General features: G+C 41.4%; 1 protein-coding gene across 1 annotated transcript in view; it reads left to right on the top strand.

Moving 5' to 3' along the window:
- The first annotated feature begins 3,042 nt into the window (after positions 1-3,042).
- RPF1 (ribosome production factor 1 homolog) overlaps positions 3,043-14,666 on the top strand; it is a 28,379-nt gene continuing 16,755 nt past the window's right edge. Inside the window, exons 1-2 of the mRNA XM_074221797.1 lie at positions 3,043-3,244; positions 11,248-11,304. Of these exons, the coding sequence (XP_074077898.1) occupies positions 3,059-3,244; positions 11,248-11,304 (243 nt within the window). The 5' untranslated portion in view covers positions 3,043-3,058. The remainder of the gene's footprint in view (positions 3,245-11,247; positions 11,305-14,666) is intronic.

The following is a 14,666-nucleotide window of genomic DNA, read 5'->3' as shown; positions in this document are numbered from 1 at the left end:
AGTTCTTTGGACCCCTAATTTAGAGTAATTCCAAGAAATTATAATAGAGTTAATTTAAATACATAATGACAATAACTAACATTTACATAACACTTTGAGATTATAAAAACAATGACAAAACTGAAGTCAGTAGAAGTATTATCCTACTTTTACAGATGAGGAAACTGAGGTTTCTTCAGAGAGGTTAAATGACTTTTCTGAGATTAGAGTTTCAGAATCAGGATTCAAATCCAGGTCTTCTCATTGTAAAACCAGTCCTTTCCACTATTGCCTACTAAGAGCAGCTCAGAAAATATACCTCCAGGGAAGCAGGGACACATCATAGATCAATTGGGCTACTCTTGTAATTGTAGTCAATAAATATATGGTGCAATTCAATCTTCTGTTGCTTCCTGACGTTTTAAAGAGTTAGACAAAAGCTACATTTATCATCATGTTGCCCGTGAATCAGTAAACCTGCCAACATAAAAATTGCTTAACCCTGATTCCCATGAAAAGGATTCATCCTGTGGCTTTAGAATTATTCTGTGGTAGGAACACACTCCAGGAACTAATGAATCAAATTTTCTGAAGTAGATCTAGGTCAGAAACTTGTTTGGACTTTACCCTGTGGAAGTTATTTGATGGGTTCCAGAGCCCCCACAAGGTCAGGTGTAAAATAAAAAGGCAGAGACTATAATAGTAGCCAGCATTTTGGGTTGCACAACAACCCAGTGAGGCTGGGGCTCTTAATCTGGAGTCTGTGGATAGTCAGTAAACTTGAAAGGCAAAAAGTTACACCTTTATTTTCACTAACTTCTAACTGAAAGCTAGCATTTCCTTCAATTATGGATACAGGCAACAAATCAGTTGTATTAGCAGTACTTGAATCTTTGTCATCAATAGAAATCATAGTTTATTTTCATATCATATTATAGGTTTTTATATTTATCACTGCTTTGAAATCACTGTACTTATTAGACCCAGGGCTGGATCATCATGACATCATGAGGTGAAAGTCCTCCTGTGTAGAGAATTGTTTTTGGATATAGTGGGTTTCCTTTAGAATTCTCTGTATTTCATTTTATACTTTTAACAACTTGATCTTGAGGAGTCCATAGACCTTATCAGGCTGCCAAAGGGTAGAGATTCATGAAACCAAAAAAGAGCCCTTGGTATCTATAGGCATTATCTTGAAATCTATACAGCACATGGAAAGAGTACGGCTATCCGGTGTCAGCAGACTTGGGTTTGATTTCTACCACTTAGTAACTGTATGACTGGGGAAGTGACTTCACCTCTTTGTCTCTGTATTTCCTATAAAATGAAAAGGTTGGACTGGATCCAGAGGTGTCAAACATGCAGCAAAGGAATACTATACACTCTCTTTTTTTTAAGGTGGTTTTTTTTTTTTTGCAAGTCCATGGGGTTAAGTGGCTTGCCCAAGGCCACACAGCTAGGTCATTAAGTGTCTGAGGCCGAATTTGAACTCAGGTACTTCTGACTCCAGGGCCGGTGCTCTATCCACTGCACCACCTAACTGCCCCTACTATACACTCTTTAGAGCAGCCAGAACTAGATTAAAATGTAATTGGGAAGTATTTATCAAAATAAACAAAAATATAATCAAACAGTTAACATTACCTTTGAAATTTAAATCAATAGGCTATCTGCAGAGATCCTTATATCCTTATGTAAAGTCAGTGAGTTTCCCATGGTATCCCTGTTCTTTCCTGAATCTAAATCCAATGGCAAATAGTTAATGTGATGCCTCAAAGATTCTATTGGGGGGGGGGGGGTGTAGGGATGTAGGAGGATTTCTAGGCTATACCTTGAATACTGGAAATGTTAAGAAAGAAGGCGATTAGAAAAAAATGGAAATAGCTGAAATAATTAGAAAGGACTTCAACTGAGGAACTTTTTTTGGGGGGGGTAGAAATCTTTTCTTTAAATGGTTGTGGAAATTCATTCATTCAACTAACACTCAAATTATTACAAATAGGATAGTTTATGAATGGGTAGAAATTTGGAAGATAAAGACACATTCCCTTACTTTAAGGAGTTTAATTTAGAAGAATGACTTATTTTGGAGTCAGTAATAGAAGATTTTTGGTTGATATAAGGAATAGGATAGAATAGGAAGACTTAGAGGACAGAGACAATTCCATTTCACTTTTGAATCCTCGGAGCCTAGCAGCGGGTTGTACATCCATAAATGGCTGTCGACTTACATCTTTATTTATTTTTGATTGAAAGTTATACTTCGGACTAGATGGCGGATAGGCTATGCATCCATCAATGGCTGTCGACTTATGTATTGTATTTATTTTTGATTGCAGGATAGCCTTTGGACTAGATGGCCAAGATCTCAGGACTATAGATTTAGCATGGAAAGGGGACCTTAGCGTGAGGGTCCAGAACTGGCGTTAGGCAGAATAATTTCTCAAAACTATATATTCTGGTAAAAGATTGGCTTATTTAGAGAATCACCCGTCGGTACGCAAGAAATTAAGAGTCCCGAGCATCTTCACTTGTTGCTAATGTCCCCACGTGGGGCGGCGCTGAGGAGGCCGGAGCCTGCCCGTCCGGGGCGGGCAGGAGCCTGGCACAAGGCGGGCAGCCCTCCTAGCTGGGTCACCAAGGGGGTGAACCGTTGCCCCCATCCTGTGTTTTGTGCCCGCCCCCATCATGCCCTCCGCCTCGAGGTTTGGGCGGCAAATCCCACGGAACAGGACTCTGCTCTAACCTCTATTTTTGTTATTTTCTTTTCACGCCACACGCGCGCACCCCTCCGCGACTCGGGGCTCCCCAACTCAGCAAGCCGCTCTCCTCCCGCTCCCCTCCCCTCCCCCGCTGCCCTGGGCCCCTCTCCTTCCTCTCCCCCTCCTCCTCCTCCTCCTCCCTCCCTTCACTCTCAGCTTCCTTCTCTTTTTCATTCTCTCCCGCCTCTTGCTCCGCGCCCCTCCCCCTCCGCGACCTCGCCCCCCCGGAGCCTGGGTCGACGACCCGGAAGTGCACGTCCAACCGGGCCCGGAAGCGGAAGCGCGTGCCGCGGCCCGCAGACGCCGGGGGCCTAAGCATGGCGGGGAGCGGGGCGGCGGGCGCCGGAGGCCGGGACGGCCGGGGCGCGGCCCCCGAGGATGGGGCGGCCGAGTCGGCCCAGGCGCGGCCCGCGGCCTTCCCGCCGGGCTTCAGCATCTCGGAGATCAAGAACAAGCAGCGGCGGCACTTCATGTTCGTGCGCTGGAAGCAGCAGCAGCGGAAGGTGCCGGAGGCGGGCCCGGGGGGTGGGGTGTGTGTGTGTGTGTGTGTGTGTGTGTGTGTGTGTGTGTGTGTGTGTCTGTGCGTGCGCGTGTGTGTGCGTGTGTGTGGTGTGTCTGTGTGTGTCTCTGTGTGTGTGTGTGGTGTGTCTGTGTGCTGTCTGTGTGTGCTGTCTGTGTGTCTGGTGTGTCTGTGTATGTGTGTGTGGTGTGTCTGTGTGTGCTGTCTGTGTGTGCTGTCTGTGTGTCTGGTGTGTCTGTGTGTGTCTGTGCGTGTCTGTGCGCGTGTGTGTCTGTGTGCGCGCACGTGTGTATGTCTGTGTGTGCGTGTGTGTGTGTGTCTGTGTGTGTGCACGTGTGTGTGTCTGTGTCTGTGTGCACGTGTGTGTGTGTGGTGTGTCTGTGTGTGTCGCTGTGTGTGTCTGTGTGTGTCTGTGTGTGTGTGCTGTGTGTGTCTGTGTGTGCGCGCGTGTGTGTGTGTGCGCACGCCGGGGTGGGCACCTCATGGCCCGGGCCTCCCCGGGGAAGAGCCGCCCAAGCAGCCCCGGGGGCGGCCACGGCGACGGCCGCCACCCCGGACCTTTTCCGGGACTGCCGTCTCCTCAATTCTGATGTGGCCTGGTCACTTGATGGCTGCCTGCCTCAGTTTCTCCATCTGTAAAGCGGGAAGGAGACCCATCTTCCTTGCTGTCGCTGTGAGGATCAAATGAGAAAATACTTGTTAAGGACGGAGTACATAGTTAAGAGTTAATGCTAGAAATAGTGAGGATAATCTTATTTGCCTTCATTCCCTCGGTTGATAAAAACTGAAACATTTGAGGACCAGGCACAGATGACTCCTTTGGAGGGCTCCAGCCACTAACAACCATCACCAATCTTAGGTGTCCACAAACATCTAACCAACTGATTGTAATATTATCTAATCCAATTCAGAAGGTTGGCATCTTCACCAACCTACTATGAGATACTTACTATAAAAAAAAGGTTGACTGTTCATAGCAGCCTCCTCATCCAATTGAGTCTCGCTTTAGGGCATGACCTGAACTTGAAGGAACTTGGCTGACTCTTTGCAGTCACTGCTTCCCTTCATTGACCATTTCTTTAATGATCTGTTACTGAATTTTCCCAGGTTTCAAAGCCAAGTTTATGTGCCTAAAGTTTGCAAACTGTCCTTTTTCATTGAGAATCTTTTTCCATGCTCTCTCAGTGATCACTAATGGTACTTTTTTTTTTTGCAAGAAAATGCAGTTAAGTGTCTTGCCCAAGGCCACACAGCTAGGTAATCATTAAGTGTCTGAGGCTGGATTTGAACTCAGGTACTCCTGACTCCAGGGCTGGTGCTCTATCCACTGCACCACCTAGCCGCCCCTAATGGTACTTTAAAATCCTATTTGGGTGGTCTTTCAGAACAAGAATCTTGTTCATCTGGGCCAGAACATGTCAGCTTATCTAGGGCAGCTAGGTGCTTTTTGTTTCCTCACGCCTAAAGTAGCAACTCACTTAGGAATTCAACTCCATTCTCCAGCTTTTAAGTAGTTCTCTTAGCCTCATTTACCTCTGCAGTAAAATGAAGATGATAATTTGTTTTACTTTGTACTCAATACTTGGCGAAGTTCACATATGGCAAAGATGTTATTCCCCTCTTTAATAAACTCTAGGGACTGCCCGTTACTTCAGGAATCAAGTAGGAATTCCTTTGTTTGGTGTTTAAAGCCTTTGCCAACCCCGTTATAACTCATTCTCTTTCAGGTGAATTATATGTTCAAACTAGCTTTCTTATTGTTCATACATGTTACTCCATTGCTGTGCTTCATCATTGGCTGCTTGCTTGGCCTGGAATTCTCTCCTTCACATCTTAGAATTCATGGATTTATATATACTTGCATATGTACATATCTTCCATGGCTAAATGAGGGCAGGAACTGTTTTAGTTTTTTTTAATATAAATTTAGTAAACACCAAATTAAAATGAGCGTTTCCACAAGCATTTTAAGATAGGAGAGTATTCATGAAACTGAAACTTGTGATACTTGGCTTTTCTTATATATGTACATTAGATTATGAGCTCCTTGAGGGCCAGGACTGATTCTTTTGCTTTTTTCCATGTGCATTGGAGAACAGCAGAATATTGTCCATGAAACTGGGAACCTCTTTTACATAGAGGTAACTTTTATTTTAAAGTCTTTAATAAATATAACAAGTAAACTTTCAAAGCTGTCCTGTTTGTGCTTTCTTCTGGCCTTTCTGCTCTTTTTTTTTTTTTTTTTTTGGTGGTAGTGGTGGTAGACACCAGTCCCAGTCTTCCCTCTACCATCTTCTCCCTTCTCTGATGGAAAAAAAAGACAGAAAAGACAGAAAAATAACAAACTCCTACTTTAGCTGTGACTATTTTACCTTTGTACTTATATTCTAAGCACCTGTTTCAGTTATCTCTATGCCTATGACTCCCAGACCATTATGTGTCTCTTCTAGGCTCACTTTGCCAGCTGCCTATTGAGTATCTTTAGCTGGATGTCTGAAATAGTGAAATAGAACTCAACTTTCTCTCTAAACGGTTTTTCTCTAAAACTCCATTTCTCTATAGAGCATTACTTTCCTTCCAGTCTCCTAGTTTTATAATCTCATTACACATTCATTAATCTCCTATATGCCAGCCACTCTGGAGATACAAAGAAAGACCAAAATAGTCCCTGCCCACAGTGTGGTGTGTTGTCTAATGGGGAAGACAACGTGAACAATTGTGTACAAAAAGATACTCACAGAATTAATTGGAGATCACTTCAAAGGATGCCAGAACATTAAGAAAGTTTGGATTTTGAGAGATGAAGAGAGACAGCATCAGGCACAGACTCATTTTTAACGAAAAAGCTAGGAGTTGGGAGTATTTTGTGAGGAACAGGCAGGAGCCCCGTATTTCAGGACTATAGAGTTGGTGGGAAGCAGTCAGGTATAAGAATATTGGAAAGGTAGGTGGAGCAGCTAAGTGACTGGAGTCAGGAGAACCTGAGTTCAAATCCAGCCTCAGACACTTAATAATTACCTAGCTGTGTGACCTTGGGCAAGCCACTTAACCCCATTGCCTTAAATAAAAAAAAAAAGACTAGAAAAGTAGGAACAGGCCAGGTTAGGAGGGACTTTCAGGTTCTGTCAGACTAGAAGCCTCATGGGATTTTCTAATTTATCCTGGAGGAATTAAGGAATTGTGGAAATTTATTGACTAGGGGAATCATGTGGTTTGATCAATTGACCCAGTGAGTAGAGGGTATTCTGAGAGGGAGGAGACTTGAGGCAGATGGCAGAGGCCATCCAGAAGGCTACTGCAGAAGCCTAGGCCTGAGGTAACTTAAGAATTACCCTCTATTACTTCTGTTCCCTTACACCCCATAAGTAATCAGTTGGCAAGTTTTGGCTATTTCACTTCACAGCATCTCAACCCTTCTGTTCATTTATGGCCACCTTCTGTGGAATGCCCTCCGTTCTTATCCCTGGCTTCCTTCAAGGCTCAGTTCATGTTGTATAATATTCTCTTCCTTCTTGAAATGATGTTTATACTTGTCTGCGTATTATATTTCACCAGCAGAAGAAATAATAGGTGGCAATTATGTAGTTCTCTAAAGTTTGCAAAGTGCTTTATGTACATTTTCATTTGATCCTCACCACAACTCTTTGTGGGAGGCATTATTAGCCCTATTTTTAGGATGAGGAAACTGAGGTTCATGTTGTGACTCACACATAGTTACAGAATCACAATTTTAAAACTGGAAAGGACCAAAACAACTGAAATGAAACCACCTGACAAGTGGTTGGTTAGCCTTTTATTTAAGATCTGTGATATTCAGTATCACCATTTCTGAAACTGCATTTCTCATTGGTCCATTAGAACAGTTTAATTGTTCTAATTGTTAGGAAGACGATTTTTCCCATCAATCCTAATTTTCCTCTTTTCAGTGACTTCTTTATGATCCTCCTTTTTCTTTTTTTTTTAGGTTTTTTTTTTGCAAGGCAAATGGGGTTAAGTAGCTTGTCCAAGACCACACAGCTAGATAATTATTAAGTGTCAGAGTCCAGATTTGAACTCAGGTACTCCTGATTCCAGGGCCGGCACTCTATCCACTGCTCCACCTAGCCACCCCTGATTCTCCTTCTTAGAGAGAGTTGTCAGGGTCTGTCACCCCAAGGCTCTTTCTATGCTCAACATCCCCAGGTTCTTCGGTTGATTCTTGTTAGCGTGGATTTGAAACCCTTCCCCTTTCTGCTGAACACTTGACCCCTCCAGCTTATCAGTGTCCTTCTTAAAATTTGATGTCCAGCATTAAACACATATGTGGCCTACCAGAGTGGTGGCTTTGAGCAGGACCATCCCTTTTTAGGTAGAAGCTATTCCCTTTTTAATGGAGCCCAGGAGTGCATTATTGTTTTTGGTTGCCGTATCATACTGTTTACTACTATTGAGCTTGCTAGCTGTTAAACTTTCAGGTTTTTTTGTCTAACTATGATTCTGCCCTCTTCAGGTTTTTTCTTTTCTTTTATACCCGAAGTAAGTCTTTGTAAATTTATCAGATTATAAGCTTGAGAGTGGGAGTTTTTTCATTCATTGTATTTATATTATAGAGCCCTGTCAGTGCCTGGCAAATATTTGGTGCCTAATAAATGCTTATTGATTGATTGAATCTTATTAAATTTCATCCTGTATTCACTATCAATATGTTGGCCTTGGAAGCTCTTTTTGGTTACTGATTCTCACCCACTGTTTGCCATCTCTTAACAGCTGTATTTCTTCTGCAGATTTGATAAAGATACCATATACCTTTATCTAGGCCATTTATTAGAAAGGTTAAGATGATACAGGGTCAACCATTGATCTCTGGAATACTCTACTGAGGACTTCCTGTCCATTCCTCTGACTCCAAATCCAGTTCTGTTTCTACTACCTCTTGGGCAAATGACTTGAGTTCATCAAGAGCAGTGAGTACTATCTTATTATCCCCTCAATTCTTGTTCAGTTGTTTCAGTCTTGCCTGATTCGTTGGGATCCCATTTGGGTTTTCTTGGAAGAGGTACTGAAGATCTCCAGAGCATTTCATAGATGAAATATCTAGGAAGAGTCTGAGAGCCACATTTGAATTCAGCAAAATGAATCTTCTTGCCTCTAACCTGGCCCTCTATCCCCTGTACCACCTGTCTCTGTCCTCTTACTGTTATCTCCCTATTAAGCCATTTTAGTTCCCATTCTTGCTGATCCATAGATCATTTTATTTGATAGAGAAAATAGTCTCATAGTAAGAGCTTAGCAGCCTTCTTTCTATCATAAATTATAATCCTACTCACCCCCAAACAACCTTATCTTTTCTTTGATTCTTTTCATTGACAGAGCTTAAAAAAAAACAACAAAGCCTTTTTATTGGCCTAACATTCCTTACTATCCTTAGCTCATTCAGAAATTTAGCACTTCTGACACCCTTTTTTATGGTACTCTGCCACAAATTTGTATTCATCCTTTGTTGCCTCTCTTATTTCATATATATATATATATATATATACATATATATATATATATATATATCTTTTTAAAGACCAAGTGACTTGGTGAGTTCTGTGTACATCTATATCAGGTACTATAGATAGTTCCTATTTTTCTTTGTCATTGAATTTGTTTCCCTTTAAGTCGTTAGAATTTCATTCCTGAGAATTTCCCCATCTCTCCTGAAATGACTTCCCTTGTCAAATTTTTGTCTATGAGATACTAGTTTTATTTTGAATACTTTCACATTCATCCCCCCCCAAAAAAAAAAAAACTAGGGTGTTTGCCAAACTATGCTTCTTCTGTCCTTTCCTCTTTCACAAACTCTAAATGGGAGTGAACATTTCCTTACATGGAGCCAACTATTTCCTCCTAAGCAACCAGTTCTTCTTTATTGATCAGAATAGTCAACTTCATCCTTTATTGATTTGCTTTTCATTCTTTTGAAGGTTGAAATTATCATTAAACTGAGTTGAGAACTTTTGAACTGCTCTGCTCTCAACAGAGATATAAGCATATGTCTGGAAAATTTTGAATTCTCATCATCGATTATATCATGCCTTTCTATCAGAATTATTCTCATGTTCTTTATCAATCTGTTTTCTGTCCAGGTAGTATGTAGGACTGTATAGTGATGGGAGACTAGCTTCTGTTTGTTACTCCTTAGCCTGGATCCTTTCTCTCTACCATGTTTCCCCTCTTATTTTCTTCTTTGATTTCCTCATATGAGTATATATTTTTAATGTACTGTCTTCTACTGCCTCTTCTCCCTTTTCCCCTTATCCTAAGCAGTAGCTATGAGATCACACAGATAAGAACTGTGAGAGACAGGATTTAAACATAGGTCTTCTCCACTGTTCCATGCTTTGTGCTCCTTGAGGACAGGGACTGGTTTTTCATGTATCTTTAGGTTTCTATGCACCTTTCTCATAGGAGGGGCTTACGAACCATTTTAGCATTGGATTAGAATGTGAACTGAACATACAAAAGTAGAGCCAAATGAACTAGATAACATCTAAAATGCTGGACTGAGGAATTTGTGTTTGTTTCTTGAGCCATAGGAAGTCAGAATTTCTTGGGAAGGAGTGTGGCATCAGTCAGTGAGTACTAAATGCCAGCCAGATGTCAGTCACTATCCTAGGTATTAGTAAAGCGGAGAGATCAGTTATGGGACACAATCTTTGCTTTAATATCTATGCTTTCATCTAACAGCTGGGTAGAAAATGGATTAGAAACAGGTATAATTATAGGTATTTTTTATACAATAGATAATTGTAGCTGAAAAAGTGCTAAATTTGAAGCTGTGTAGACCTTGGTCCTGTCATTTTCAGCTTTTGTGACCATAGGCAAATTACAACTTTTCTGAAACTGAGCTTCCTGACTTAGGGAATGATGGGGCGGCATTAAAATTCTAAGGTCATTTCTTGCTCTAACTCTGTGATCCTATGCTACCTGTTAGGTAAGTGCTTGACACTGTGAAATGTGGACAGAATTTAAAGTAAACTGAAAAATCTTGCTTCTGTAATGTGCTCTCCTTCAGCAAAATCTGCCAAACCTAGTTCTAGAAAGGTTAGCAATGAATTAAGAGGCACGGTACAATTCATGACATTTAGAATCCCAGGTCTGCCCTGCAGAATTTTTATCTCCTTTGACTTAAAGTGAAAGAAGGTTACTGCAGGGAATTTTGTGACTCACCATTCCACCACCATCAGACATTTATATAGGACTTCAAAATCTGTAAATTGCTTTACATATATGATCTCATTTGACCCTCACAACATCTTTGGGAAGTGGGTTTTAAAGCAATTATCCCTCTTTTAAAGAGGGAGAAACCAAGGCTTGGAGAGGTCAAAGCATTTGTTCTTTTCATCCAGTTTGTAAGGTCTGGAGGTGGACTTCAAATGATCTTAAGTCTAGAGCACTTTCCATTGTACCATGTTGCCTCTCATAATGGAAAAGAGCACAAAAACACTTAATTGTAAAGAGAAACATAGAAAATGCTTGGCTCGTGGTTGGTAACTGAGGGATTTGAGTTCCAGAATTTGAAAATGCCAAGGTAAGTTTTGCCAAAGTGAAAAAAAAGAGGAGGTAAGTGGTAGAGGATTACTATTAAATCTTTTTTTTATTTATTTAAGGCAATGGGGCTAAGTGACTAAGGTCACACAGCTAGGCAGTTATTAAGTGTCTGAGGCTGGATTTGAACTCTACTGCACCAGTGCTCTATCTACTGCACTACCTAGCTACCCTGGATTACTGTTAAATCTCAATTTGATGAGTTGAACAATGCTTTGCCTTAAACATGTGGTCATTATTTTGGGTTGAAACCTACATTTTAATATATAAAAATGTGTGTGTGTGTGTGTGTATAATTCATGGCTGATGGCTTTAAATTATTTTCAGGGTTTTATTTAAATAATATTTTTGATAATTTTTAGTGTACTTGTCTTTGATAATTTTATTCATTATTGGTTTTTTTTTATTTTTTAGGAAAAATTGGCAGCTAAGAAAAAGCTTAAAAAAGAAAGAGAGGCACTTGGAGATAAGGTAAATATAATCCTTAACTTTTTTTGATTTGTTTTGTTTGCTCAGAAATAACAGATTAAATATGCATTTTTATGAACAGTATCTAAATAAATGTTGCATTGGGGGTGCTATAAAACTAATAGATATTTCTTAAAGTTTACTATCTAGAACAAGGGCAGGAATCAAAACAGATAGCTTTAGTTATTAGGTGCTAAGATAGTCTTTTGTGATAACTAAGGGGAAAGATGCTCTGTGGATCAGTGAAGACTTGGTGCAGGAGATGACTTTTGAGTTGGACTTAAAAAATATAGTTAGGAGTTCAGTAATTGAGGAGAGAGATGAAGAATAATTTTTACTTTTATTTTTCCAGTTATAGGTAGTTTTCAGCATACATTCAATTGTAAATTTATGAGTTTTGTGTTTTTCTACCACCCTATCTTAATTCCCTTCTCCCTATGATAGCAAACAGCTTGGTAAAAGTTGTACATATACAGTCATGTTTAACATATTTCCATATTAGTCATATTGTGAGAGAGGAATTAGAACTAAGGGAGAGAAAACCATGAGAAATAAAGAGAAAAAATAAAAGAAATTTTTTTTTTGAACACAAAGTGAGGTGCTTATTACATGGGGTTCCTTTTTTTTATTTATTATTTTGTGCAAATGATTTTTTTATACATTACTAAAATATTCGTGTTTAAGAGTAAACATAATACCCCCCCAAAAAATATAGACCCACATGAGCGATAAAGTAAAGGAGAGAGGGAAAAAAATTAAAATTACAAATAATAATAATAGTAGGTGTGTCCAGGTGGCACAGTGGATGGAGCACCAGCCCTGGAGCCAGGAGCACCCGAGCCCAAATCTGGCCCTAGACACCCAACAATCACCCAGCCATGTGACCCCAGGCAAGCCACCCCAATCCCATTGCCCTGCAAAAATCAAAAAGAAAAAGACCCCAAAATAAAAATAAAATAGTAGTAGTAATAATAATAATAATAATAATAATAATAATAATAATAATAATAACAGGGGGCGGCCAGGTGGCAGACAGAGCACCAGCCCTGGAGCCAGGAGTACCCGGGTCCAAATCTGGCCTCAGACACCCAACAGTCATCCAACTGTGCGACCCCAGGCAAGCCACCCAGCCCCATTTGCCCTGCAACCCCACCCCACCTCCAAAAATAATAATAATAATAATAATAATAATAATAATAAATGTACTTCAGTCCGTGTTACAACACCTCTAGCTCTGTCACAAGTGGATCACATTCTTTATGATAAATCCATCACAAGAGCTACTTTCATATTTTTCCACTGTTGCCATTGCTGATCACAACTCCATTCTTACTTCTCCACTACCATATACTATATTTTCTCTCTCCTTTCATTCTGTTTCTGCTGTAGGGTCGTTGAGTGGCGCAGCAGACAGATCCTCGGTCCTGGGGCCAAGAGGCCCCGAGCCCCCCCACCCCCACCCCTTAGGCCCAGCATCCACCTGGCCCTATGGTCCTGGACAGGCCATCCAATCCCAGCCCCTTGCAAGAAGGAAAAAAGAAAATGTGTTATATCTGACCACTCTCCCCCCATGATCCATCCTCTCCTCCACTCAGTCCCCCTTCTCTCCTTCTTACTGCAGATGTCTATACCCCATTGAGTGTATATGCTGTTTCCTCTCCTAGCCACCTCTGATGAGAGCGAAGGTTCCCTCATTCTCCTTTGCCTTCCCCACTTCCATATCATTGCAATAGCTCATTGTAATTTAAAAAAAAATCTTATATGAAATATCTTAGCCTATTCCACCCCTCCTTTCTCTTACTCCCATTACATTTCCCTTTTAGCCATTGACTCCATTTTTACACACCACATTATATCTTCAAATTCAGCTCTCTCCTGTGCTTCATCTATAAAAGCTCCTTCTACCTACTCTATTAAATGAGAAGTTTCACATGAGTATTATCATTATCATTTTTCTGTGCAGGAATACATGTAGTTCATCATCATTAAGTCCCTCATATTTTCCCCTTCTCCACTCTCTATGCTTCACCTGAGTTCTGTATTTGAAGATCAAACCTTCTGTTCAGCTCTGGCTATTCCAACAGGAACATTTGAAATTCCCCTGGTTCATTGAAAGTCCATCTTTTTCCCTGGAAGAGAATGTTCACATATTCTTTGTCTGAAGGATTTGTTTTCATCAGAGACCTTTCTTATCTCTTTTTCCATCTGGCCAATTCTGCTTTGTCTCCCTCACTTAATTTTCAAAGTCTTTTTTGAGCTCTGTCATAGCCTGAGCCCAATTTCTGTTTTTCTTGCAGTCTTTAAATGTAGGAGCTTGTACTTCCTCATCTTCAGACTGCGTGTTTTGATCCTTCTTGGGATCATAGGCAAAGTATTTCTCAATGGTGTTCCTCTTTTCTCTGCTTACTCATTTCCCCAGCCTGTGCCTGGTTTTGGGGTTCTTCCTGAGCTTTTGGGCACCCTCCCCACAAGGATCTCTGTGTGTGTGAGGCTCTGTCTTCCCTCCTGGTCTGAATGACCACAAGTGCACTCCTCTGCCATGGGGCTGAGGTGGGGGGGTCCTTGCTGTTCTATGGGGGCCCTAGACTGCGGTCAGGTTCTGAATGTGGTCAGAACCCCAGAGTCCTCTTCCAGGGACAGAGGACAAAATTCCATAGTCTCCCCCCACTCCCCTCCCTAGGCTCAGCAGTCATGCCCTGGGGGCTCCTGCTTACTGGCTCTGCCTGCTTCCAGTTCTTGAATATGGGCTGCTGGGGCCAAGCTGCTTGCTGAGTGCCCTGAGGGCTGGGTTTCATGCACTAGCTCTGGGAGAGGTCCCCCCCCAATCCTCCAAGTTGTGCCCAGTGCTCTCAGGAAACTGCCCTGGCTGCTGGGAGCCTCCAGCTCCCAGCGCCCTGGGGCTGCCTCCGGGAGCCTGAAGTTCCTTTGCTCTGGCGGGCTGCCCCTCCAACCCTGTGGAGTGGAGCCTTTCCACTCTTCCAGGTTACCTTGGGTTGGAGAACTACCTCACTGGATCCCTCTGTGGATTTTGTCTCTCAAAAATTTAGTTAGAGTCCTTAGTTTATAAGTTTTCAGAGAGCACCTAAGAGACTATCCTCTTCTGTCACCATCTTGGCTCTGCCCCAAGACATTTTAAAAAGTAGATATAGTATGCTTTGCTCTGAATTCAGACTCCATAGTTTTTTCTCTGGATGTTGAAGACATTTTCCTTAACAAGTCTCTCAGTTGGAATGGGGAGAGACTTGAGATAAGGATACCAATTAGAAGGATAGGAATTTTGAAATAGTCCAGGCAAGAAGTGATAGATATTGAATAGTGTAAATGTGTGAGTGAAGAGAAGAGAACATTCGAAGGAGATTGTGAAA

This window comes from Macrotis lagotis, chromosome 2 (assembly GCF_037893015.1).
Source record: "Macrotis lagotis isolate mMagLag1 chromosome 2, bilby.v1.9.chrom.fasta, whole genome shotgun sequence".
Lineage (NCBI taxonomy): Eukaryota > Metazoa > Chordata > Mammalia > Peramelemorphia > Peramelidae > Macrotis > Macrotis lagotis.
Note: the sequence above shows the minus strand (reverse complement) of the source record. Positions and strands in the feature narration are given on the sequence as shown.